General features: G+C 60.0%; 1 protein-coding gene across 1 annotated transcript in view; it reads right to left on the minus strand.

Annotated features, from left to right (window-relative positions):
- Positions 1-1,642: 1,642 nt before the first annotated feature.
- Positions 1,643-27,537, minus strand: part of UMODL1 (uromodulin like 1) — a 57,600-nt gene continuing 31,705 nt past the window's right edge. The window contains exons 11-22 of the mRNA XM_004762202.3: positions 26,609-27,148; positions 25,225-25,482; positions 23,375-23,487; positions 20,795-21,008; positions 18,384-18,521; positions 16,665-17,002; positions 12,210-12,355; positions 11,457-11,693; positions 11,060-11,219; positions 9,458-9,542; positions 3,493-3,694; positions 1,643-2,900 (exon numbers count right to left, since the gene is read on the minus strand). Of these exons, the coding sequence (XP_004762259.1) occupies positions 3,519-3,694; positions 9,458-9,542; positions 11,060-11,219; positions 11,457-11,693; positions 12,210-12,355; positions 16,665-17,002; positions 18,384-18,521; positions 20,795-21,008; positions 23,375-23,487; positions 25,225-25,482; positions 26,609-27,148 (2,405 nt within the window). The 3' untranslated portion in view covers positions 1,643-2,900; positions 3,493-3,518. The remainder of the gene's footprint in view (positions 2,901-3,492; positions 3,695-9,457; positions 9,543-11,059; positions 11,220-11,456; positions 11,694-12,209; positions 12,356-16,664; positions 17,003-18,383; positions 18,522-20,794; positions 21,009-23,374; positions 23,488-25,224; positions 25,483-26,608; positions 27,149-27,537) is intronic.

Raw genomic sequence — 27,537 nt, forward strand, 5'->3', positions numbered from 1 at the left:
CCTGACCAATATCAGCATGAACCCCACTTCACAGGTGAAGAAACGGAGGCGTAGAGAAACTAGGTGACGGGGCCCACTGGGAGAGGCAGTGCCCGTAACCGCGACGCCACCCTGACTCCCAGAATACAGTGCCACCTTGCACGGTGCAAATTCTCAGCAACTCCCAGCTGAGACCTTACCACCAATTTCTTCCCATCACAGTCACTTTGGTGTCCACTTTGGTGTCTGGAAAAGTGAGAACCTCCAGTCCCTGGCGTTGGGAATGAGCCTTCCCCACCCAGCCGAGACTCAGTGTCCTGAGTCGTGGGGCCAGCCTGGGGCCACCCTGGTTCCCCCTGCACACCAGACACGGCCCTGGCCCCGTCTAACCATAACCTCCTGCGTACGTAGACCCAGCAAGAGGCTCAAGCCGTATTTAGGTCAGAAACGCTTCTCCTCTGTGGCGCAAACTCCATCCTCCAGCCGGCCAGATCTCAACGCTTTGCTGGAGCCCCCCGAGAACCTGCTGCGCGCGGCATCGCGGTCCCCCTGGCGAGTCCCCGTAGAGGGAACCCAGACGGGCTGCGAGCTCATTCCCAGGGGTTTCTGCTGCAGGTAGAGACTGTCTCCTTTCCCTCCCAGGCACAGAGGGAGAGAGGGGAGAGGCAGCTTCCCCCCCTGGCAGTCCTGGTGGGAGGGCAGGGTCCGCTCGGGGCTCGCCGCCAGGGACACGGGTCAGCTCATGGCATTAAGTCACTGCTCTCCCACCCTGGAAGATGGGCGTCATTTCCCGACCCCCAGAGCCGCACCCCAGCAGGCTCACGTCCTAGGACGCCAAAGACCTGCAGAACGATTCCAGATTCCCTGTCCTTTGCTGGCAAAAGTCTCAAATAGAGCAAAATAGAACAAATGGGGAAACAGGGCTGTGACCGCGGGGAAAAGAAAGGGACCTTCTGCCCTGGTCTGCTCCGCCATCTGGTGGCAGCGGTGAGGCTGTGCCGTCCGGGTAGAGGGTGCGCAGGGAGCGCCGGGGTTTCTCCCCTCCACCTGACCCCCAGACGGAATCAGCCTGACATCCTCGGCCAGGGAGCACTTGGGTCTGCCAGGGACCCAGCACCTCAGCCAGTCGGAGCCCACCACCTTGCCGAGCTCTTGGCTGCTCTATCCATAGGCTAGAGGGTCCCTGGGTTCTAAGGTCCTGGAAGGCTCCCATTCTTCACCAGTGAACCGACCAGGTCTGCTCTGGAGTAGCAGGAAGAGCCTGAACTAGGAGGGACAAGGTCTGGGTTTCCACTGTGAGCAGCTTAGAGCAGTAACTTAAAATTTGAGCCTCAGTTTGCTTATCTGTAAAATGGGATCAGTGACTGTTGTGACAGTTAGGTGAGCAAAGGGAAAAGGTTCAAGGTCGTGCTCACTGTCCCAACCTCAGGCGCAGGGACCTTGCCACCGGACAGGCCCAGGTCTGACTCCAGCTCCCCTACGTCCCCGCTGTCCCACTGTGGGAGCGTCCCCTAATATCTCTAATTCTGCAGCTGTACCGGGGGATGGTCACGTGGGACCCACACCGTCATGGGCCCTGAAACCCAGATCTACGGAACATTTATTGCCTCTTTTCAAGAAAAACAAGTGACAGGTCCTGAGCCAGTTATCAGAATATATGGAAAAGCCAGACACACATTCCGGGTGTCCCCAGTGGGCCCAGCACAGCACCTGCCCTCCGTGGTTGCCGGGTAAGCACGGCATGTGACGGAACCAAACAGACCAGCCGGCGCGCTCATGTTTCAATGTCACACGAAATTTATTCTTCCTGCTCCAAATCAGCTTAGACACACACACGACGTATTGTGATTCTTTACTGACTCTGAGGATATCCACTACATCAAACTAGTCACATTCTCCAGCTGGTCTGTATTAGTAGCCATGAGTTACAGTCAACAAAGTTAATGTCATGAATTAAAAACTAGGACCATGTTACATTCTAAGTCCCTCAGGGAAAACCCCGAACTTTCAGGTGTTTGCTATCGGATACCATTCAATTTGTTTTAAATAAAGTGAAACGCGCGGTCCGGGTGGTGTCATGGAAAATATTCTAAAATAAAAATTTAGATTCTACACCCACTTCCTTATGCATTTATCCTGTGACCTTATGTACATGACTCGCCCCATTTCTTCTCCGGTTTCCCTTTGTGTACTGGGTAAATAGTCCATCCTACGGGGAAATATATGAAATACGGAGTGTGTGTGTGTGTGTGTGTGTGTGTGTGTAATGTTATTTCTACTTATAAAGACCTTCATATTAATAGACTGTCTTTTGAGTTCCTGTTGTGTAAATAAAAACAATATACTGCTAATGCAGGAGAAAGCTCAAGAGACTATGCGTCCACTAGAAATAACATTAGCAGTATTTATCAGTACACGACTGACCTATTGCTAAAAGAACTCCAAGTGAACTGCCAGGTATCTTTGCAAATGTGAGATGTTGTAAGTTAGAGCGTTGGATGAATGGAAGGACGAGTGAGTGGGTGGGCAGATGAGCGGACGGAGGGGGGTGGGTGGCGGGTGACGGATGTCCATGGTCAGCAAAACAGGAAAGGGCCACTTGGACCAGTTAGGATGATAGAGCCTGGGCGCTCCGGAGCTATCGGGGTGATCTGTGTGATGGCAGAGCCGCGCTCATGCTTGGATTGAAGAGCCCCGTGTCTGAGGCTCTGCGCGTCGCCCTCGCCCGGCCGCCCTCTCCAACAGCTCCTCTCACCCTCCAGCTGGGCGTTGCTTCTCTGGGACCTGCATGGATGTTGGGCTCCGGAGTCAGTCAGAGTCTGTTTTCACCACCTCTGGGACTCTTCCAGACTCTGGATGTGGGACAGAGCAGCTTAGGTCCATGCCTGATGAATTAAGGACCAAGTTTGAGTCACAGCTACCTGCATGGAAAGGGAGGTCGCCAGGTCAGTGTGCAGCCGGGAAAGGAGAGGTTCCTGCAGGAATGCTCCCGGAGCGTGGGCGGCGAAGGGGCCCGTGGGCTGCGTGCGCGCTAGGCCAAGGAGGGTCCATGGGTCATGCGCGTGCGCCCGTCTAGGGAGGGACTGTGGGTCACGTGTGCACTAGTCTAGGGAGGGCCCGTGGGTCACGTGGATGCTGGTCTAAGGAGGCCGGCTGCTCGTGTCTAGTCTAAGGCACTGTAGCCCAGCAGCTTAGGGAATGGACCCCAGACCCAAACTGCAGCCCCGTCCCCTCCTAGCTACATTCTCAGGTCAGTCCTTTACCCCTGCCCCAGGTCCCCATCTGTGAAAGTGGTCATAACAACCTCACGTGGTTGGGGCACACCAGGGCCCTCCCCCCCACCCGCCCTGCCCCTCGCACTGTCCCGGGCTCCATGGGCTTAGCGCTTGTGCAAATGGACAGAACCCGGTCCCTGACAACGGACGGTCGGTTTCCCCGCCCGGGACGATCCTGTGGCTTCCCACCGTGAGGGCAGGATGCGGGCGTGGACGGCGCCTCCCCCACCTCCCGCACCTGCAGGCCAGCCGGGCCTCCTACTCCTAGAACGCCTGGTAGCTGACGTCGCCCGCCGCGGCTCTGAAGCTGTATTTGCCGGTCATTCTCCGGTAGTGCACAAGGACGAGGGCACCTGCTCCCGCCACCAAGGCAAAGACGGCCACCACGATGAGGACGAGGTAGCCGGTTCCCAGGCCTGGCTCCGCCCCTGCGCGCTCACCTGCAGGGAGTGAGACAGGCGCAGCTGGAGGGTCTGCCCGAACCCCGAGGGGCGCGTCTCCTCGTGCCCAGGACCGCCTGTGGCCCAGCACTCCGACCTCACGGTGCGGGTGGAACGGGGGGCGTGGGACGGAACAGCCACGGAGCAAGCGCTCCACGGGGGTCGGCTGCTTTGTGCCGTGATCGTCTGGATCGGACCGGTCCAGAGCACCAGGGCGTGAGGCTCCACACGTGCCCATGTGCACACAGGGGTCCCAAAGTGACCAAGCAGGCGTCCCAACCCCAAGAGAAGGGCACAGTGAGCAGGACAGTTTGACCTGCCCAACATTCTGGACCATGGCTAGGGGAGGTGGAGGGCTCAAGGGGGCTTGGCATGTGGACACGTGGCTCGCCCGGCACAGAGAGCCACGACCCTCCCCCACACCCAAAGGGCCGATACAGTAGAGGGGAACACAGGCCCGAAACAGCTGGAAATCGGGACTCACATCCCCAGACACCCACGTTCATAGCCACGGTATCCACAGCACCCGAAGCTGGACACAACCCCCGTGTTCACCAAAGGAGGGGCCGATCAACAAAGTGGGGTCCGTCCGCACAACGGGGTATTGTTGGCCGTATAAAGGAACATGGAGGAAGCTCCAAACCTCACGCTGAGTGAGAGAGGCCAGTCGCAAAGGACCCCACGCAGCAGGACCCTGCTTGTGGAACTACCCGGAACGGGCAAGGCCAGAGGCAGAAAGCACAGTGGTGTCAGGTTCTGAGGGAAGGGGCATGGAGGGGCCCCAGACGGATGCCGAGCTGCTTTGGGATGACGGAAAGGTTTTGAGCCTCGAGACAGATGGTGGGTGGAAGGCCTTGTGAATGGGTGACCTGCCGCCGGGTGGTTGGTTTCAAGATAGTTCCCCGTGTGGCGTGGGAACTTCCCCCTCAGCTCTACTGCATGAGACCTGCATGGCCAGAGAGAGGAGGAGGCCCCCAGCCGGCCCTCTGGCCTGACCCCCCACACCCCAGGGAAGAGAGATGTCCACCCCCATGAGGAAGGTGGGTGTCGAGGGGCCCCGAGCATGTGGGTGTGACCCACGGACAGGGCGCGGCATCACGTTCACCTCCGTCCTCCATCACGGGATGTCCACCTGGGGACAAGGGGCACCCGGATCCTGTTTCCTGTGCAGTTGCTTGTGTGGACACTGCTCTGGGTCTCCCAGGGTGTGGCACGGGTGTGCACAGTTAACAAGGTGGTCCAACAGCGACATCGGGGACCCCCTCCTGGCTGCCGGGAACTTAGGTTGCCCCCTCCTCCAGAAGGAGGAAGACCCTGGGGACGGTTGCCGGAACAGTTTCAACCTCCATAGGCACCCAGCTGGGATAGCCAGCTTCCCCAACAACAACCGCACAGCCGGTCCCCAGATCCAGCCTCTGGGGGGTGCTGACAGGCCCCTGCCCCCGTCCTGTGCCTTGGGTGCGGGACATCTTGCTAGTGGACCATAATGGAGTGGGAGAAGAGGACAGCTAGCCCCCGTGCTGCAGGGGAGCCCAGAGCCAGCCCCAGAATGCCGGCTCCGGGGACGAACGGTTTGGTTTCCTGTTCCCTGCCGCAGAAGGCTCGTAACGGAGGGTCCAGGCAGGGTCCGCAAGCCAGCGCCGCCCCTGGTTACCGGGGCTCGGGAATGGTCACCAGTGCACATGAGACAGCTAGAAGTGGAGAGCCAGCACATGCTAGAACATGACCTTTGCCAGCAGTGGGGCTGTCCCGGGTCCAGAAGAGACCAACTGGGTGTTGTGAGCCGCACGTGGGTCCCGCAGGCAGACCACCTGTCAGTCTTTTAATAAAAACCTGGCCCTCCCCCGGGATAGCTCGGGCAGCCCGCACCCATGCACAGGACAGTTACCGGGGTTGCTCTGCAAACGTCATTTTGCAAAGACACGAAGCCGTCGGGGACTTGAAGAGGATGAGGGCACATTCGAGCATCGGGCAGACATCACTGAGACTACTTCTTCCTCTTTGGACAAAGAAACTCTAGGGAGGGAGCAGTAATGAGGTATCTAGCAAAGCTGATGGCCATGGAACGATCCCAAAAATTAAATCAGAAAACTGTGATGCTGCTACGAGCTTGTTGGCAGCCCACAGCTGGGGACAATGCCCAGACGGGTTCTTCCATAACATTACCCATGCGCGGTGCCATTGTGTGTCCTCCAAAAAGATGCGTTGAGGTCCTAACCCCCCACCCTATACCGCAGCACAGAGGTTAACTACAAGCCTCTTTTTTGGGTTGGTGGTGAACAAGGTGGTGGTGGTTACCAACCATTTCATTAAGCTTTACAACTGAAAGAAACTAATAGGATCATTGCAGATGGAGTGGGTTAGCTTCAGATGAGGTCATGCTGAAGCCGGAGAGGCCCCCAACCCAACAGGACCCATGTCCTTATAAGAAGACAGCCACATGAAGACACAGAGACAGAGGGAGAGCGCCGTGTGAGGACAGAGGCAGAGACCCGGTGACGGGATCGTACAAGCCGAGGCGAGCCAGAGCAGCAAATGCCGGGAGCTGAGAGAGCCTGGAACAGACCCTCCCTCAATCCCCAGCAGGGACCAACCCCGTGACACCTTGACCTTGAATTTCTGGCCTCCTGTTGTAAGCCCCCCAGTCCGTGCACTTAGTTTCCTGTGGCACCAGCGCCAGAGAACTAACACCAGTGGTGCGAAGGCTGGTGCTTGTGGGCAAATGAGCCCAGGAGAAGAAGGCCGAGTGGATCAGAAGCTGGGGACTGCTCCGAGCAGCCCCCCTGTCCGGGTACCAACCTGTGAGCTTGGCTGCCTTCCTGGGAATCCCCGAGTATTCTCAGTCGTCCCCACCGAGAGAGTGAGGGTGATGGCAGAGCCAGAGTGTGGGCACCCGTGGGGGGCAGAGTGTGGGCACACGGGGGGCAGAGCGTGGGCACACGGGGGGCAGAGCGTGGGCACACAGGGGAGCAGAGCGTGGGCACACGGGGGGAGAGCATGGGTACATGTGGGGGTACAGTGTGGGCACACATGGGGGGGCAAAGTATAGGCACATGGGGGGGCAGAGTGTGGGTGCACATAGGGGCAGAGCATGGGGACATGAGGTAGAGCATGGGTGCACGTGTGGGGCAGAACGTGAGTGCACATGGGCGGTAGAGTGTGGTGCATGTTGAGGGCAGAGCATGGATGCATGTCGGGGGTAGAGTGTGGGTGCACGTGGGGGGATGCAGAATGTGGGCACATGTGAGAAAGGGAGAGAGCATGGGCGCCTGTGGGGGGTAGAGTGTGGGTGCACAGAGGGGACAGAGTATGGACACATGTCAGTGGTAGATTGTGGGCACATGTAGGGGTGCAGAGTGTGGGTGCCTGTGGGGGACAGAGCATGGGCGCACGTGGGGGGAGAGAGTGTGCGCATGAGGGGTGGGGCCCGAGTGTGGTGCACAGGGAACAGAGTGTGGGCACAGGGTGGGAGGGGGGCAATCCTGAAGGGATCTGTCTGCCCGTCTTTCTCACCCCTGTCTCCAACGTGAATTCCATTCATGTACACAGTTAAAATACGAAATTTCCATCAACTGGGAGATGCCATGTTTCTAAATGCTTTTTCTATATATTTGTGTGGCACCGCTGGGGCTCAAACGAAAGCTAATAACCCAGTAAGAAAGAATGATGGACAAGGTGAGTAATTACGGTGCTTGTTTTGGAGCCCAGCGATTTCTAGCCTCATTCTATTTGTTGTTCTCTGCAGTGGTGGTTAGTGTGGTGCCCTAACGGTTACAGATGATAACAGCAAACACGTGTCTGGTCATTTCGATGGACAAGGCACTGTCTGAAGTAGAAATTATTATTATTCCCATTTTATAGATGAGGGGAATGAAGCACAATGTGGCACATGTGCACAGGTCGCAGAGAAAGAGGAGCGTGCTGGACACTTAGTAGGCATGTAGGCCTGTCACAGAGACAGATGAAATAATGAGTAAGTGTGTGCACGGATGGACGGACGGACGGAGGGGTGGGTAGACAGACGGAGGAAGGAATGCTGGGTAACGGGATGGAGGGATGGGTAGGTGGGTGGAGGAATGACGGCAGGATGGTTCGGATCCAGAAGACTCAGCCATTCTTCCGAGACCACACATCCAGACGCACTATATTCAAACTCAGGTCTCATAACTGCAAACCCAGGGCTTTTTCCACTCCAGCAGTTTCGACATTATCTGTACTCTTTGCGAAAGACTAGAAATCCCATTTCTATTGATGAAAATGCATATGAGGACCACCTGGTCAACCAGTTCTCCTTAGAAGTTTGAGAAAATGAAGAGGGTAGAAGAAACACGCAGTCCTAGGATGGGCCCTGGAACCCGCTGAGGACCAGTGCAGACCCCAGAACCTGGAGCCCCGCTCCAGAAGCACACCCTCAGTAGCCCCAAACCTGGAATCTTTTCAAGTTCACAAATACTTGGGATGAGAAGCAGCCGTTGGAATCACCAGCCACGAGGCCCCCCCTCTTCCTGCTCCCTCGGCTCCCTTCCCAAGCCCTGAACAGACTCGGACCCAGGCTCAGACCCCACATCCAAGGCCCCAAAGGTCTCGTGCAGGAAGATACAGAGAAGCAAGGAGAGCCACCAAAGTCAGGGAGGAAATCAACAAAAAAGGGGTAACAGAAGGAGAAAACACCAAAGCAGCAGAAGCAAAGCTCATGGAAGTTTCTTTCTTTCCCGCACAAAACTCGAAGTCAGAGGCCCGGGCTGGCACACTCGCTCTGTGGGGTCTTTGGGAATGGGGCTCCTTCCAGCTCCGGTCCCCAAGGCCCTCAGGGTCTTCCAGGCAGAGGACTGCAGCCGTCCCCACCGCACCCCTGCGCCCGCCAGGCAAGAGGAAGACAGGGACAGGTGAGGGGCAGCCCTGCGGGAACGGTCACTCCGCCTCCTGTTTGCATGTCACCGGCCAGAACTGACGCACACGGCCGCCCTGGGCTGCCAGGCCGGGGACGAGAGCATTTATCCAACAGCCACCGGCCAGCGAAAGCCTGGGCGTTCCACGACTGACTACGAGGGACAGGGACAGATGTTGGGACACAGCCAGCCGTTTCTGTCTTAATATCCAAAGCGCACCATTCCCCCATCCAATTAAACAACAACAACAATAATAAAATGGATCTCAAAGGAAATAAAATGCTTTTCTGGAAAGGTGATGGTGGCCGCTGGAACCGCACGGGTTGTCATCGACCAGCGGGACTTTCATACCAAGGGAGAAAGCTGTGCCTCTTCTTTTTTTTTTTCCCTTTTTTTGCATCTTCTGCTGTAGCCAAGCCCAGAATAAAGAGCTTTCCCGTGCGTGCGCACACCGGCACACGCGTGCACGCAGAACCCGACCCGGTGCAGCCCGCCTTCCTCCCTCCACAACCCACGTGGTGTATCGATCCACGTCAGGAAACTTGACCGGTTTCGTGGGACGCAATTCAAAATACCGCTTTGTCCAAGAGCGAGCGGACTTCCCGCAGCGCCCGCCATTCCTTCCGCAGCAGCGCGGGGACCTGAGGACCACAAAGGCTCCTCCTGCCAGGGGCTCCCGGGAGAGGCCGGCCCCACTCTGCGTGCAGAGGCTGGAACCGGGGCTCTCCGTGAACCCAGCTGCTGTGTCCGCTGTGATGGGTCTACGGAGCGTCCTGGCCGTGGCTCCTGGTCGCGGCAGGCAGGTTCACACGCGGGGGAGACGGAACCCAGTTCCATCTTTTCTTTAACTGACTCAACCGAGTCACCGACTCACCTTCAGACCGAATGAGGGGTCCCCAGGACGTCTGGTGTGTTGCAGACGCTTCCCGGCTTCTCGGGGACCGGATGTCATCGCAATTCTGTTGTTTTGAAATGAAGGAAACTTCCAGTTAGTTGAACGGAACTCATCAGCTCTGAGAAACGTGGTCACTGTCGGGGTAAGACTCTGATCCAGACGTTGTAAACCAGCTAGATGAGCTCAGGCAGGGAAGGGGCCGAGGGGCCTGGACCGCCAGGACCACGGGGCTCTGCCGGTGCGACGGGAGGGCCGGTGGGCAGCCGGGGCTGGAGGAAAGCAGGTTCGAGAGAACACCAGCCCCAGACCCCTGGGCCCCTCGGGCCCTCTGTCAGCTCTGCGCCTCCTCGGCCTTCTCCATGGCCGGCCACAGCCGCTTGCTCCTCTCCACACTCTGCCTCGCAGACAGCTTCAGGGATGTGGTGGGACCCGCTCACCATACACCTGCTCTATGTCCCCCTAAACGATGTTGACGCCCTGGCCCCAGCACCTGCACATGGGACCTTATTTGGAAACACGGTCTTTGCAGATGAAGTTAAAGCGAGGTCATTGGGGTGGGTCCCAGTCCTGCCCAGCTGCGTCCTTGTGAAAAGGGGAAGCTGAACACAGACACGCACAGAGAGAAGCTGGGAAGACACAGGGAGAAGCCGGTGTCTCCACGCCAGGGCCAGAGCCTGGAATGAGTTTCCCTCCGGCCACTGGGAGAACCGGTCCTGTCACGACCCCTCGGAGGATGCAGTCCTGCTGCCTCAGCCGCCCCGTGGTGCCCCGTGCTCACAGCCAAGGACACCAGCACGACAGCCCTCCTCTGGGGACGTGGAAGGGACTGTGTAGAGTCGTATCATAAAAACTCTGGGGACTTGCAACTCCTCACAGAGGTCGTTGTGACGACTAATACCCTTCATATTTCTGACGGGCTTTACAGCAGGTGCGTGCCGGTGGCCACCCTTAGCCGGCGGTCACCCTGGGGTCTGTGTGCCTTTCAGTCCTTTTTTCTGCAATGTCTACGGGATGAGACAAAGTGACATCAATTGTCCGCGACGCACTTGTCTGGTGTGAACGGCTTTCACACCTCAGGACCACAAAGCATCATTTCACAGTTAAACAGCTAAGGAAATGAGAATATAAAATTATTCAAGATCCCGGAGTGGAGGATGAACAGAAGGGGAACCCTCCTATGCAGTATCACGGTGGCTGGGATTCAACAGCGTTCCGTCCATGCTGCTAAAAATAATATGAAATTAAAGGACCGTGTTTATACCCAGGTATGCATTCTCCACGGAGAAGAGAAGCCCCACAGCCCCGGGGGCGGCCTGGGGTGTGCGGTGATGACCAGCCGGTGTTACAGCCTCCCGACGGAGGCAGCTTAGCCACAACCACGTGGACCGCCCACCCACGAGCTGCCCGCCGCCCACACCTCCTTTTGTGCCTTTATGGGGCTCAGGCTGTAGGGCCCCGTGTCTCCTCCCAAAAGTTGGGCCCCGGAGCAGCCCGGCCCTGGGCCCCAGCTAACGGAGCGACCCTCCTCAGAGCCGCGGGGACGCGAGTCCAGGCACACGTCCGGGAAAGCGCGCCACCTACTATTTTGCATGTGGTCCCAGGGGAGTCCATGCAGATGCGGAGCCGGCAGTGCAGGTAGACGATGGAGTTGTTGATGAAGGAGAAGATTTTCAGCTTAAACTGGGCCTTGCTGGAGTCCCCGTTCTCGATCACGTGCGTGTGCGTGTTGGGGATGGGGCAGCTGGGAAGCGAGGGACCAGACTCACTGGTCAGGAGCCACCCCTCTGCACCCCAGCCCGTCTACCTGCACTGCCGGCTGCACCCCTGCGCACACACCATCCGCGCTGTGCGTGGGAGGCAGGGACTGCCAGGTCTCCCGGTCCCCCGAGACTCGGGCGTCACTGAAAACCCAGACCCGCCTCTCCGTGGGGGTCTGGGAACTCAGAGGCCCCCCGAGCAGCCCGCAGCCAGCACCCACCTGTCGTTGAGGAAGAGGAACATGACCGGGTCCCTGGCGTTGCTGGACGGCGTCGCCCAGCACTCGGTCAGGACCACCTTGAGGTTGCTGTTCTGGTTATAGAGTCCCACCTCGATCTTGATGTCATCGCTGGCAGACACGGTGTAATTCCGGGGGATAGGGGAGTCCCCGATAAACAGCTGCATCTCGGTGACAAAATTCCCGGAGCCGTGGAGGTCCTCGATAATGGTGTAAACCCTGCCAGAGCAGGTGGGCTGGGCAGGTGCGCTTCTGCGACCCCGCCCCTTCCCATTGCTCCCCAGAAAGCAACCCCAGAGGAGGAGAAAGTAAAGGCAGACCGCCCAGCGGGACCGGGCAAAGAAAGGCTGCCTGTTCTGAGCCGGCTGGAGTGGGGTGACAGCCCCCAGAGGGTCTGGAGGAGACTTGAGGACCAGCAGGGGCGGGGGTTGGCTTCCCAGTGGAACAGAGAGGCCCCAGGCGGCCGGTGAGGCATGGTCACGGGGAAGCCATGGGCGGGCTCACCAGGACTGGGGCGTCCCCTGTGACTGGCTAGGGCGCACACTGGCTTTCTTTGATTGGTCCAGGTTTGGACGTGAAGACAACAGTTAGGGGAGCTGGTAGTTCCTAACCACGTCTGGCCACTGTCAGTCTCACAAAAGGGTCCTCAAGTGATTGAAACCGTAAAGAAATCCAAAGCGAAGGTGCTAGCGGGGAGAGTGAGCTGGGGTGGGGCGGCAGGACCTCTGCACTCACCCCCACTCCGGGGCGTAGCCCGAGGACGTCAGGAGGTCGTTCTGGAAGGCACAATGGATGGGACTCAGGATCTTCAGGTGGTGGATGACGGCGTCGGGGGACAGGTCGTTCCTCAGCATGGTCCTCACCACCGTAGTCGTCATGTTCTGAACACAAACGGGCATCAGTGCGCTCCCGGACCCCAGCAGCCCCGCCCCCAGCGTGCCAGCAGACCACGGTTCTGGGTGCCGGGGGAGGGTGGCTCTTCCCTAAAGCTTGTCCCCAATACGAACACTCTGACCATCTTCTCCCAACATCAAACGCCCAAGAGCATGTCAAGTGCCGACCCCTGATTTCGCCTGTGTCCTTCGCCTGTTTTCCCCATCAGAGGAAAACCAGAGGCAAACTGGACCAGCTGACACCCCAAATGACGGACGGGGTTCCTCCCAGACAATCCCCCAGCACATTCCTGAAAGTGAGAGCGCAAGCCCCTCCCCAAAGAAATCGAGCTAAAATCATGGGGTTGAAGTCTGCGTGGGACCACCAGATCTCTGTCCCCACACCATCATCCGGGTGAACAAGGAGCCCGAGAACAAACTCCAGAGAGGGACGGTCACTGTGACGGGGACTCGGGGCGTGGGAGTACATGAGCCCCTACGGAACAAGGCTGAGCCCGTTCCCGAGCATGAAGTGAGGCCTGTAGACCAAGCACAGAGACTAAGCACGTGAGCGTTCCGGAGTTTCTCCAGATCCCAGAACTGAGACGGAGAGCCTGGGGCGGGCCGCTGCCCGATGTGCTCAGTGGACAGCAGGTAGGAGGGACGGACACTTCTGTGAAAACCCCCTCATCGCACTGGAGCTGAGCCAAGGCTGTCGTTGGACCAAATGCCTGAAGTGACATTCGTTCACGGCGTTTTGCTCGCTGGTGGCCTGGAGTTGGATCGTGGTGGCTTCCCAAGACCCACGTGCCTTCACAGGCACACCCTACGCTGTCACTAGGATGCGGCCCGGCGCCGGCCAAGGACAGCTGCAGACGGCCCGTGGCTGGCGCATCGCGGTGGGCATGGCGTGGCCTCGGCTAGTCACTGGCCTTGGCGTCTCGGGAGTAGACAAGAGACCGGGAAACTGTGAAACAGACAAGCCGGCCGTCCACGAAGAGGAAGCAGGGCTGCGGCTGAAGCATCACGCTGAGAAGCCGCATCTGGGAGCATCCATGGAACCACGCCACCACTGAAGCAGGAGCCCACGGACGTGGCGTGGCCAGCAGAGCGTCTGGTCTCGGAGAGCCTGCCAGGGAACGGTGGCTGAAAATAGACACTGGGAGACCAGCCGTGCTGCTGGGACCCACAGATCTGGTAGAGACGTGGAATCCAGGGGCCAGTCGGGCTCCGGCAGGAGTGGGTCACGGGTGGTGCAAAGTTTGCAGGAGCGCGAGGGGGAGTGGCTGCCGGCGGGGGGTTCTGGACTGAAGTCACTGCGGGGAACCGTTTTCGGAGCTCCTCTGCGTCTCCGGCTCCCACACCGGCTCCTTCCTTGTTGCTTGCTTATGAGAAATTACAGCAAGTGTGTTTTCCCTCGTGTGTCTGTGACACAGACCCACGCAAGCCCCAGTAAATGGACAACATCCAAAAACCATTAGCTTATGTCGGAAGTTACTGGATATCATTGCTGCCTCTAGGTTTTCGTATAAATGGTGAAATTAGATTACTGAAAACCACGTGAATTCTTGGAACTCATTTTCCTTTGTAGGGACTAGTGATGCCTTAGCTTCGGGGAACAAACTTGCCTACATTCTTGATTGCATTATCCAAAGACGGAAGCATGGAAACACTTCGGGACGTGCACCTGTCTCTGTGTCTGCGTCTGTCTGCCCCTCCGTACTCTGGAACAGTTATCGATCTACGTGATGTTTGTATGTCCGGCGGCTCCTTCCAGCTGAGAAGCAGAAGCTCCTGGGGGCGTGGAGTCGTAACCGACGCGGCGTCAAGTGTCCGATGGGCTGTGCCCCGGGCATCCCGGCCGGGGTACGTGTTCGCTGTGTCATTCGGTGCCTTTGAAAACGGCTTTGGGAAGTGCCTCAGACACCCTGACCAGCTCCTCACTGTCTCCGTAGAATTTGGGAAGATGGCCGTGGACGCTGGTGAACCTTCTGGGGCGCGGACCACTGTGTCTCTGAGCATCGTCTGCACGATCAGCTCACAGCATGTCAGACTTGGGGGGGCTTAAAGCCTTAGATTTAGCTTCTAAAAAATCGGGAGGTCAGTACAATTTAAACTGCTTAACTCCCCCGCCCCCCAAAATAAGGAAAGAGGAGGCGGCGGCGGAACCTGCGAACTGTACGTATTCCATCGTGTTTGTGGGAAGTCCATGTTTGGAGAATCTTAGGTTTTGGCAAGTACCAAAAACATCAAGAACTTTTGTGGATTCCGGGGCTGGGATGACTCTCCGGAGACGCATTTCCCTCTGCTCTGAACAGGCCTGAGCCCCACTGAAGGTAACAGCTGGAGCCGTCGTGTCCGTGCAGCTCGGGGAAACAGAGGCAGAGAGCCAGTGCGCTGGCCCGCCTGGGACCCTGGCCGTCGGCAGGACACTCACCCTGCACGGCGCGACGGCACTGACCGTGTCGTCTCCCGCAGCACCGTTCAGTCTGTCTGCGCACACCGTTCAGTGTGCTGATTGGGGATGCCCTGCCCCCGCCCGCCCTCCAGCCCGTCGCTGCCTCGGGGCTTGGGGGCTCCAAACTGAAGCTTTCTCTTAGGAAAGAGAGGTAAGCCCCAGGGCCACGTCTAAGTTGTGCTGGCTGGAGGGTAGAAGGGGGCTGACAAAGGCTCTGTGGTCCCTGGGGACATCCTGGTGGCCCCTTCGACTCAGGACCCCTGAGGAGGCTGGAATCACACTGGAGAGAAGCAAGCAGACCCACTGTGCAAGCGCACCGCCCTGCCATGGTCCCCCTCAGGTCCACGTGCACGCGGACCCCGCAGCCCTAGCACCTGGCCCCCGGCTCGCCTGCCCCTCACCTGCCGTGTTATCCGTCACTGAGCCCAGCCCGTGCCCTGGGGCCCACGTGTCCCCGCGCAGAGCAAGGACCGGGCTCTACACAGAAGCCTCTGAGTGCGACGACCTTTGCCTCCCTGGACCCTGCAAGGCCCCGGGAAAGGCAGAGTCGCAGAGGCCACAAGGCTGGTCCACGGAGGCAGGGACACGCTGACCCCCTGCTGACCTTGCTGAGCCTCCAGCTCCCGTTGGGGAAACGTGCATCCCGGGACCTAACCGTCACCAGGGGCTCAGAACACCAGCCCGCGGGTCCACGGGGCGACGCCTCCCCACCTTGTCCCGGGAAACAAGGCCTCCAACTGCTGTCACAAGGTTGTTAGGGGCTGAAGTCCGTGTTGCTGAGTCCCTGCCCAGTGGACCAACCTAGCTAAGGCGGATAACCTCCCTGTCCTCACCGCCAGGCCAGCCCCTCTGCTGACCGTCCCCCAGCCCCCCGGACAACACCAGCCCCTTCCACGCACACCCCCCAACCCAGAGCCCTGCCCCCCAGAACCACGCAGACACCTTCCACCTGGTCACGCCCCCAGATTTCTGCCCCCCTCACCAGCCACTGTCCCGTGTCCCCTGGCTGTGCACACAGTCCTCTCCACACACATCTGGGGACCGTGTCCGTTTCCTCACATCCTGTCCCAGGGGTGCCCGTTTCTCAGGGGGCCACCGTGCCCAGGGCTGCCCTGTTCCCCCATGTCCGGTGAGGCAGGGTGCCCAGAGGACACTGCGTCCTCCTCCCGCAGCTCAACGCACACAGGGCAGGGAGGAGGGAGGCGAGAGCGACACCGGAGCTTTCACTGTGGCCTCGAGCCAGGCTGGGAAGAACCAGGGCCTGGAGCCGGTCCGTGCAGCACGGGTGCCGCAGACCAGGGGAGATCACAGGGGAGACAGAACACGCCACCAGCCGGGCGGCCCTAACTGGGCTCCCCTCTGTGTGGGCAGAGGCAGGACCCCGAGCCTGTCGAGGACTCTGGTGAAGATAACCATTCGCAGGCCACGATGCCTCGGCTCAGGTCCTTCTGATCACACCAGCCGCTCGCCCAGTGTGCACAAACACGCACACACTCACACACACGCACGTTCTCAGGCATGCACCCCTGCAGCCACCTTCCTGCCTTTTTCCTCTCCCACTGGCCATCTATCCTGCCCATGTTTCAGAGTCACTGGAAGTCGTCTTTAAACCCTGAGACTGACCCCAGGCCCTTTGTACCAGAATTCCGCAGGGCAGAGCTCAAAACTCCCCCTGATTCCAGGGCACAGTCTGGTCCCTGGTGAGAACTGGCCCTATCCTGTCCCCGCCTTTCTTGGGTCCCCCACTTTGAGACAGAGACCCTGGGGTGCAGAGTCTTCCCTGGTCCCCTGGGACAGTTATGCCCCCACCCCCGCACTGCCCCGCCCACGTGCCCCCGAGCCCAGCCCCCCAGCCCTTACGCTTTGCACGACGGTCCCGCACTCATTCCACCCGGCCACCAGGAGCACGTGCGTGCTGTTGTGGTCGCTAACGTTGCAGGATGGGTGTCCCAGGTACAGGGAGGACTCGGGGATGGACTCCTGCTGCAGGAAACGCCTCTGGATGGTGATGGCCACCTTCTCAATCTCGCAGAGCACCCTGACCGCCTCGGTCAGGCTCAGCCGCTGCGGTGGCTCCTGGGGGCCCTGGCTGGTCCCTGGCACAGAGGCAGCCCCAGCTCCTGCTGGGGTGGGAAGCTGCTCTGGGCCTGGAACCAGAGAGGGGCCGGGGGCCTGGGTTGTGTTGCTGGGAGAGTCATCTGCAAGGCACAAGATGAAACCCAAGGCTGGGTCTGTGTTTGGGGTCTGCTGCCCAAGCCCAGACTGTGCGGCGTGCAAGGGGGGAGGGGACGTGGGGGGGTGAGGGGAGGTCAGATGGGAAGAGCATCGCGTGCCAGGACTGAGCATTCCGCCCACAGCCGCACACAGGCACCTGTCGCACATTCCTGCCAGCTTCCAGCGCGGTCAGGCTGGGCTTGCCGGGGGCTCCCGTGAGCCAGGAAACCAGGGTGCCCTCTGCCCCCCCGGACTCTCCCAGGCTGATGCCAGGTGTGGGCCAAGCCCGCGTACTTGCTGGGACAAGCCCTCTAGTCTCTGAGGTGGGTTCATGACGTTTACTCTCAGGATCCGGAGTCCCCAGTTCTGGATCCAGTGTCCTGCTTCCCCCAAGCATGGTTTCAGCCTCCACTGGACCACAGCCCAGCCTGCTCCCTGGGCCCGGCCCCAGCCCCTGCCACCCGGGCCCCTGTCTTCTCTTCTCTCACGGTGGGGCTTGCCCACTGCTCTGTCCCCTCGTCTAGCTCCCTCGTCTCCAGGATGCGGTCCAAACCCTGCCTGTGGCGTTCGTTGCCGTCTCAACCGACCTCGGCTGCTTCTCGGCAGCCGGCTTCCCACTCTGTTCCCCCCATCTCCTGAGGGCACCCACATTTCCACCAGCCCACACCGCACCCAGGCCAGGCGCACCATCAGGAGCTCTGTTCTCACTCCTGCATGGACCCAGCACCCACTGCCTAGTGCTGGCCTAGCCGGCCTTTAAGAATGGCTCTAAGACACCTCTTGCAGGAAGCCCTTCCTGACCACACTCATGGGGCTGCTACCACTTAGCCCCTCCAAGACTCCTGCTTCTACCTCAAGCAGAACACATTCCATATTCCCGGTGACAGATGTTTACTTGTATAAACGTCCGTCTCAATCCGCTAGACCGCAGATCCCTGGAGGGCAGGGGTCCCCTCAGGGTCAACACTGAATCCACTGAGGCCCCACGTAACAGGAAAAGCACCGGGTGGGGAGAAGGGGCCGAGCAGAAACACTTCCCACGTGTTGTTTCTCACACGGGCTGTAGGCTCTGGAGGTCAACTTCCAGGATAGGAGAGAACACAGCCGACCTTACGTGTGTCCTTTCTCATCAGGGGCACTTGGAGACCTGCAGTGTCACCCAGGAAGCTGGAGACGCACGGGAGAGCATGCGGGGGCACATACGTGTGCACGGGCACACAGGCACACACAGTCACACGCGTTAGAAGACGAGTCCGGGACATACAACACGCAGCCGCGTTAGGAAAGGAGGCATGCTGTGAACAAACATCCTTACGAGACAGATTACCCAACAGGGTCTCAGAGAAGCGATCATGGGAATCTCACCTTCACAGGGTCTTCCAGAATATTCCAGGGGGGAGCGGGGGGCGCCGCCCACGCAGCTGCAGATGAAGGAGCCCAGGGTGTTGCGGCAGGAGGCGCCGGGCTCACAGTCGTGCTCCTGGTTCTCACACTCGTCGTAATCTGCACGACATCAGAAGGAAGCCAGGACATGGTCACAGGGTCGCGGGGCCTGAGCGCCACACAGCTCCCCCCACGCTGGATGTCGGGCCGTGGAGTTGAAAATTACGGAGTGACGGCAAAGTGGCCCGGTTCTGGGGAGTTCAGGAGACAGGGAGGCACCTGCTTCTGGCCGGCGTCCGGACATCTGCGGGGGCCGCTGGGGAGAGAGGGCTCTTGGTCCCCAGGGTGCTGGGCAGACCAGCAGAGCAGCTCATCGGGGGACGAGCAGGCCGCCAGCCCCAGCCGCAGCCCCCGGCCTCGGGCCCAGACCCCCCGCGGCAAGCCCATCCCCGCAGAAGGCCCTCTGCCTCCTGCTTGCTTTGGTCTCTACGCTGAGCCACCCTGACTCCGTCTGCCTGACTTCCCCGCTATTACGGGGCTATCAGCCGCTTGCAAACTTCTGCTTCTCAAGGGTGGGGGTCTTTGTGTATAAACTATGGTCCCAGCCGAGGTCGACTCCCAAAGGCTGAAGTCCTGCCGGGATCTTGTCAGTGAGCGTCGTCAGACCGATTCCCGGGAAGCGGAGCAAATCCTGTTCCCCCAGCCCTGGCCAGCCTCGGCCCACTCTGCCGTCTCCGGTGCTTCCGGCTAGAGCCCCACTGCCCCCAGAGGGACACGCGTGGCCCATTTCAGTGAGAACGTCTGTGGTTATTAGTCTTTGCCACTCGTCTGCATTTCTTCCGTCCTGCGTGGTCGGCTCGGTCTGGCCTGCATTTATCTCCGTCCTACAGATCGCGCAGGTCATTTATCTCCGTCCTACAGATCGCGCAGGTTCTTGCCCTTACTTTTTTTTTTTTTTAAGATTTTATTTATTTATTTGACAGACAGATCGCCAGTAGGCAGAGAGGCAGACAGAGAGAGGAGGAAGCAGGCTCCCCGCTGAGCAGAGAGCCCGATGCGGGGCTGGATCCCAGGACCCCGGGACCACGACCTGAGCCGAAGGCAGAGGCTTAACCCACTGAGCCAGCCAGGCGCCCTGGTTCTTGCCCTTATTCTCGACATGTGGGGGTCCCTCCCTCTACGGGGCTGTAACTTTCACGTTATTCAAGCGATGTTTGGGGTGTTACTTTCTTCACAATGGGGTCTTTATTTCGCATAATATAAAAGTGACATTTTATGAAATCAACTATTTTAGCCTTCACCTCTGTGGGCTTGTCGTCTATTTTTAACTTAGAAAACGCTTCTCATTCCCCAAACCAGAAGAGTAACGTATATGGTCTCTGTTTTTGTGCACGTAACTCTAAGATGTTTGTCGTTTATTTTCAAGTATGCCACATGCTATGAACTGAATTTTGCCTCTAAAATGCAGATGTTGGGGTTCCTGGGGGTGGCTCAGTGGGTTGGGTATCAGCATTTGGCTCAGGTCATGATCCCAGTGTCCTGGGATTAAGTCCCGTGTCAGGCTTCCTGCTCAGCGGGGAGCCTGCTTCTCCCTCTGCCCCTCCCCCTGCTTATACTAGCGCCATTAAATAAATAAATAAATAAATAAAATATTTTTTTAGAAAATGCATACGTTGAAGCCCCAGCTGCTACTGTGACCGTATTTGCAGATGGGGTGTTGAGAAGGTAATTGAGGCTAAACGAGCCCATAAAGTGGGACCCTTCTAAGCGGGGGCACCAGGGCTCTGTGCACACCCAGGGGAGAGGCCAGAGCGGGAAGGCTCTGTCCACACGGCAGGGAGAGGCTCGCCGCAGAAAACAAACCAGCTGGCCCCTGGACCCTGGACGTCCGGCCTCCAGGGCCGAGAACTGCACGTGTGCTGCGGAAACCGCCCCGTTGGTGGCATTGGGCTCCGACAGCTCCAGCGGACGACTATGACTTGAGAGAAAAATCTAAATCGTCTCCTCTCCCTGCTTTTCTTTTCCATCATTTTTATCAGGATCTCCCTGGAAACTGTGCGTGGGAGGAAGTGTGGCCACAGGGAGAGACAGGGGTGTCCCCAGCCCAGTCACGTGGGTGCCAAGGAGGCCCAGGGCGAGGCACGGCCGCTGGAAGGGGGCAGCATCTCCGGGCGTCTGCACAGCCTCGAGCCAGAACGTTTCCAGCCCCTAAACCTTCAGAAACTACACAGAAGCGGTAAGAGAGCTGAGGGTCCTGTCTGCTCCCGGCTTTTACCTCCCGCCTGGGGACCCGGAGAGAAGGCACTGGGGGTGACATCTTCCAAAGGAAAGCTGAAGGCAGCCTCTGTCCGCCTCTCTGTCCCCCGTCTCCAGGGGGCCAGACCTCCACCTACCCTGGATGAAGGTGTCCCCTCCGGCCATCTCCAGCAGAGACGCGTTCTGAAAGGCCACGAGGAATGCGGCGGACACCTCGTGGACATCCACATCTGTGGCGATCAGCAGATTAAACTCCACCACGACGCTGCCGTTGGTGACACCGGTCACCTCCATCTGGACCCTGCCGGTGTCCACGAGCCGGAGCATGGCGGCCGGCAAGGACCCCCGCACCTTTGGAGAGCCCACGTGTGAAAAGAGCCGCCCGCCGAGAAGTCAGGCCCCTGACCCAAGCGGCAGCTGCTGGGAGTCTGGCCAGCAGCAAAAGGGCCAAAGCCAACAGTTAGTTCTGGGCCCGGGCCTGTGTTCTGTGTCCCAAGCCCAGCACGAGTGCCGGTGGGTCCTGAGGCCCTGGGGAGAGTCCCTGCCACCCTGAGGGCACGTCTGCTGGCCGGTGCAGGCAAGATGCGACAGCCCTATCCTGGGGAGACACATTCCCCAAGGGGGGCTCAGGACGGCATTTAGAATCTGCTCCTCTCAGCGCACGGCCATGGAGGGCAGGGGCTGGGCGGGTGGTCGTGGGGGGACACCTCTCTCTCGTTGTGTGCTTTCTAGAACAGTCCCCCTACTCTTGATCCTACAGAACAGCTCCCGTCCCCTTCTCCCCTCCTTCCCCGAAACGGCTTCCCTGTGAGCCTTCCTGCAGGGACAGGCAGCTCCCCCTGGCTTTCCACTCCGCCACCTTGAACGGAACCTGCCTCGCACGCTCTGGGGTTTTCCTGGCCCTCGTGGCCAGAAGGCCCAGAGAGACACACGACTGTTGTGGCTTTAAGCAGTCCACACAGCCCGAGTCGTCTGTGGAAAAACACACCTCCAGGGTCCGGCTGCACAGAAAACCTCGTCCTCATCTGGACCCCGGAGGTGGGTGGCTCAAGGCACAGGCTCATGGATTCACTTCCTGGCTTTGGGACAGCCGTGAGCAAATCTGCTGTCACCCATGGCCACCCGGGCCATCACACAGGGATCACATAGGGATAACTGGCTCTTCTCTGTCTGTCTGTCTGTCTGTCTCTGTCCTTCTGTCTCTCTTTTTCTGCCCTGGACTTCCAGAGAGGGATCTGTTATGGGCTTGGGCTAAAGACATTTTGGGTTGCATTTCGAATCCGTCTCAAAGCAAAGTTCCAGGCCCCCGCGAAGAAGTGACAAGGGACACGGCGTCCCATGAACCCACAACCTCCCAAAACGTGTCCTCGACTTCTAGCTCTGTGACATGTTGCACAGTTATTTGCTATCCTGAACTCCAGACAAACCAACAACCGTCCCCAGAAGCAGGCGAGCGAGGCCGCGGTCTGGAGAGGAAGGGGTCATGCAGGAAGTGGGGCTGCCGCACGGGCCCCCAGAGCTCTGTGCACCGATGCTTCGCTAAATTCCACGTGACCATCTCGGAAACAAAGAGGCCAGAGCCCGGAATCAGCAACAACTCTTGACTCCGCGCACTGGGCAGGAGCCTCGCGGCCAGAACAAGTAAGGCAGGATCCCGGACCCCAGATCTCCCAGACGCCAGATCCGGGTCCCAGCTCCAGAGGGTACTCCCTGGAGCTGGCAGGACCCCTCTGGGGGCTAGTACCGCCCTTGGGCTGGCGGGGGGCTCCGGGGGCCGCGCCCTGCCGTGCGCACGCCCTGCCTCCAGGTGGCGCTGCCAAGCCCCCGACTAGGTCCAGCCCCGGAGCCGGGTCACCCGGAACCGACCTGACAGCCACGGTCCAGACAAGCCCGTGGTCGCGACGAGAGCACCCTCCGTGCGTCAAAGGGGAATCCGACCTCCAGCCAGAGGAGCACGGGGCGGCCGCCCGGACTGCCTGCGGCAGGGCCGCCTCTCTGGGAGCGCGGGTGGGGCGGGGCAGCCCCGGAACGACGAGGGAGGCCAGCGGAGCCCCCTCGCGCCCCCGGGACCACGGGCGCCCGCACACCGTGCAGCCCGCGAGGGAATGTGCGCGGCCACCCCGTCGGGCCGTCCCGCCCAGAGCGCAGCCAGGTCCCGCCGAGCCCTGGACGTGCCCGACGCACACGGTCCCTTCCTGGGGGATTCTGGGCGCAGGAGAGGGCAGGGCGGACAGACCCACAGACAGAGCCCAGGAGCCGTGGTCAGGGATGCCAGGGGGCGGGGGGCAGGGAGGGTCGCCGCAAACGGGCAGGGCCTCCTTTTGGGGGTGATGGGAACCTTCTGGAATGAGCCGCGACCATTGCACAATTTCACAGGTAAGAGCTCAACCACAGCACCAAGCCAGAAGCGTGAATTTTAGGGTATTGATAAAGATGCCAATTTTTTAAAATGTTTCCTTCGTGAAGCTTCCTGCCCCCACCGGGTCCCCCGTCGAAGGAGCCTCGCTCCCCAGCTACCAGGCCCAAGGAGGACACTGTGGGGGGCAGGCGTGGCTCCCCCTGCTGAGGTGGCTCGCGGTGGACCCTGGGGGCGTCCAGCTTCCTCAGGAGGGGAGGGGTCCTGAGCACCTACAGGTCTAGGTCCTGCTTGGCTGCGACTGGGTTCTACCTGCCCCCCTCAGTGAGTCCCAAAAGGAAGGGGCGGTTTCCCGACTCACCGTCCTCAGGAATCGCTCGTGGAAGTCCCGGTACTCCTGGCTGCCCGCGTCACGGAGGGCGTCCACGTAGCTGACGTCCAGCACTCTCACTCGGCCTCTGAGTTTCTGGGCCGCTGCGGGATGGAGAGCAAACACGTCTGTGGCGGTGACGATTAGGGGACAGGAAAAACGTCGGGTCATAGATTCATGCACTCGTCTCCACAGTGACATTTTCGTGGTGGCCAGAAAGAGGGTCACATCGAGGCAGACGGGCACCCGGCACGCACAGACGGAGCCCACCGACCCCCGAGGATGCGGGCCCACTGTCTGCGTCCAGAGGCAGAACCTTCTGGAGGTTGTGGAACTAGGCCAGCCCCCTGCGCTCCTCCCTACCCTGCACGGCTCCGCACACAGGGCGTCCAGGTCATCTACCAGCAGGGATGACTTCGGGAGTGAAAGGAGCCAGTATCCGTTAATTTGACGGATGCCACAGGTGTCCTCCTGGCTGTCCCGGGCAAACCAAGCCGGGGGGGGCGGCCCTGCCCCACCATGGTCAGAGCCCGAAGCCCACAGCAGACTGCCCAGGTCCTTATCCTCTTCCCCTCCCCCGAGAGCTCTGTCTCTCTGCGGCCTTAAGGACCATCCCTGCTCCGTTAGCATCTGCCCCTCCACGTGGGGCTTCCAGGAGGCCGTGGGACAAGAACATGGTCCAGGGACATTGCCAGGCCACATCCTGGGGTCCGGCACGGCGGCCACGTCGTTCAGTCCTTCACCAGGTATCTGTGAAGCACCTGCTACGTGCCCAGTGTTCTGGGCAGTGGGGGAAAGGCCACGGCTTGTCGCCCAGGCCTAGGACAGACCACAAAGCCATCCCAGGGCGCACGGCTGCATGACCCACAAAGCCATGTTCTTGGGATTCCTGCTGTCACAGCACCAGAGGGCCAGTGCAGCCTGGTCTAAAAGCCCCAGGAGCGGGACAAGCGCACAGGTGTCCAGGTGAAAAGGGACACGGACCTGGTATGAGTCTCACGCCCACGGGGGCTCCTCCCTCCAGTGGGTGAGACCGTCCGAAACCACAGCGATGCTGACAGCCCAGCACAGGCTCAACCTGGCCGGCAGCCGACACTGACCGCCCCTTCTCTGGAGGCTCACCATGAACCTGCCGGAGGACCTCCTTGCCCGGCGTCCTCCCTCTGATTTCCCAGTACTTCAAGGGACACAGACAGAAGCCCTACACTCTTCTTACTGGCATCCCCAAGGCCTGTGCCCCCCACCTTGGAGAACGTTACCATCAGCCCTGAGGCCGCTGCCCAAGGTCTGAGGACCCATCTGCAACATCAGCCGGCCGGTGGCTGTCCGAGCAAGTTAGACATTCAGGAAAACGTCTGGATGATGTGAGCATAGGAGGAGAGACGAGGGATTTCTCCGGACACACAGTGATCAGGACCGTGAGAGCCGAGCCGTCCAACAGTCTGACTCCCCAGTGTCTACGGGTCCCTCGTAGAAGCCAAGTCCAGGTGTGCCGAGAGGGGGACCAGCCAGAGAGCTTGCCGAACACTCAACACACCAGCACTGCCCAGGTGTCCCGCGGCAGCCCCCTCCGCGGGCCGAGTCCTGAGCGCTTTGCGTCCCCGCGTTGCCCACGGTCTGCCCCGTGTCTTTCCCCGAAATGCGCCGCCTTCTGGCTGGGCTTCGCAAGTCGGCCCCGTGGGACCAGAGTCAGGCATTCCCGGGCCGATGAGAGGGCAGAACCCCAGCCCCTCGCAAAGGAATGCCGCTCCTTTGTGCTGAACGAGCTGCTGAAAGTCGTTCTCACGCTTGTTCCCTCCTTTTAAGAACAAGCAGCAACAAGCGTCTCTGAAACCAGTTACCTGTCCTCACTTTCAGGCGGGCCCGGGCACTTCCTTTCCCACAGGCCTGGGCCGCGATCTCCACCAGGTGCAGGACGCCGGGCTCCAGTCCCGACAGCGTCAGGCTCGCGTTCCGGGTCTCCAGGTGCACCGCGGGGCTCCGCGCGGGGACCAGGGTGAGCTGGAAGGTGGGGTGCAGGGCGAGATCCGCTGCCCACGCCACGTGGAAGCTGGTGCTGGTCACATCGGAGACCGTGACCCTTTCGATGGGGGAGGGAACTGTGAAGGGGACATAAACACTGAGAAGATTGAAATTAATCCAGTTCCGAGGAGAGAGGACGGGAGAAGCCTCACCAAATGCAAACATCAGATACACCACTCGGGGACACGAGAGGGCATCCGGGGACACCAGCCCGGGGAAGTCCTACAAAGTCCCCTTTAGCTAGCCGTGCATGCAGTGCCGGCTCCCAAGACGGCCCTCCTGAGCCCCAGACTCGCTGGGACTCCTGCCCCTTCCAGTATGGGGTCCTCTCTGCCACTGAGGTCCCTGGTCTTTCCCCAAAGTAAACCTCCTGAGCAGATTCTGGGTGGCTCTTTCAGAAGGGGTGCCCCTCCACCCCTGAGCAGACACACGCAGGGGTCAGCAGAAGTGGCCCCTGCTGGCTACAGGGTCGTTCCTTCAGGGTGATCCCAGGGGTGCCCGACAGCACTGGCTTACTGGGGCTTTAAAGTCTTGTCCTGGGACCCACACTGCTCAGCAGAGGGAACACACTGATGGAGCGGCATCTGACCATTCGTTCTGTCTGCACACGGCCCAGGGTTGGGCCGGCGCAGTGACCTCACGGAGATGCCAAGTGTGGCCTCCTCTGTGGGAGCTGCAGGGCCAGGCCCCTTTCCTACACAGGACTGTCTCCCACAGGGCTGCCCCAAGACCTTGGCAATGGGCTAAGCCCTCTGTATGGCGTAAGCGCAACTGTTGGGCTTCGCACCGGGCTCAGGGAGACTGTGCTCAAGGGGAGGTGTGGAGATGTCAGGGTGTCCAACACTTCTGGGGGATGTCCCACAGTGCTTGATAAGACACACGCCCCCTCCCCCACGCAGTCCTCCCAATGCCTGACTTCCTGCTTCTGCTCTGGGTGGCTAGAAGCCTTGGGGACAGGGAGGAGGGGCCTAGAGAACACACGGGGACCAGGTTTCCATCCTAACAAGACAGAAGCCACTGGCAGGGATGCGGCTGTGCCATGCCCCGCTTGGCCCGGCCGTACAGTGAGCCACACCCCTGACTCTTCACAAAGGTCTTTGACTCCATGATGGGGGAGCCTTTGCCAACCGGAACTCGACAGTTCCCACTGTGTCGGGGCCTCCGGGCCCACGTGCCCCAGGACACGCCACCCGAGGCACTCACCACAGGCCGCAAGCTTCAGAGACTCAGCAGGGCGGGCTGAGAGCAGGTCAGGGGGAACGGAGGGCCCAGGGTCCAAGTCGCGCGGCTCTGTGGGGCCCGGAGGCGCTGGTGTATTCCAAGTGGGGACACTGGCGTGCCACTCCATGTGGTCTGTGGGGCCCTCGCTAGGGGTGGGCCAGAAGGACGTTTCCATGCTGGAGTTTCTTGCTGACCATCCAGAGGTGTCCAGCAAGCCCTTCATGGTCCTAGGGGGGGAGCTGGGGATTGTCCCGGGAGTCCTGCTGGCTGTCCGCTGGCCGGCCACCAGGCCTAGGGCCACGCTGGACATCTCCTCCATGCCTCGCCCTGTGCCGTTCCTGTCCAGCTTGACCACGCCGCTGCCCCCTCTCCTGGGTGGGGGCCCTGCGGTCTGGGTCTGGCTTGCAGCAGGGGTGCCCCAGGGGTGCCCAGGCCTGGGCCACAAGGCGGGAGTCTCCCAGCCAAGGGCTGTTCCGCCTGTTGCCGGAGGCGGGTCACCTCCCACGGGGCTCATCACGTCACCTGCCGATACACACATCCACTCTCAGAGGGGACATCTGGTCCAAAACCCCTCCCGATGCCACCCTCAGGCAGAGCTCCCCAGGTGGGCCCCAAGCGGGGACATGGGCTGTCTCCCTGGGGATTATGGGATTATGAACATGTAGCAGGGCCCCTCGGAGGGGGAGGTGGGGCCTTTCCATTCGGTAGAGGAGACGGGTCTGATGGGCCAAGAGTGAGCACAGGCCAGGAGGCTGCCGAGCCCCGGATAAACCCCCGGGCCCTTGTGCAAACAGGGCAGTGTCTCCAGATCTGTGTTCAGCGTGGGCCCCGTCCCCACTCATTACATGACTAAGGAAAGCGTGCAGGACTGCAGCCTGTGGGCGTTAGAAAGTATGGGATATCAGGTCCCC

Source organism: Mustela putorius, unplaced genomic scaffold, assembly GCF_011764305.1.
Source record: "Mustela putorius furo isolate JIRA1106 unplaced genomic scaffold, ASM1176430v1.1 tig00000765_pilon_pilon_pilon, whole genome shotgun sequence".
Taxonomy (NCBI): domain Eukaryota; kingdom Metazoa; phylum Chordata; class Mammalia; order Carnivora; family Mustelidae; genus Mustela; species Mustela putorius.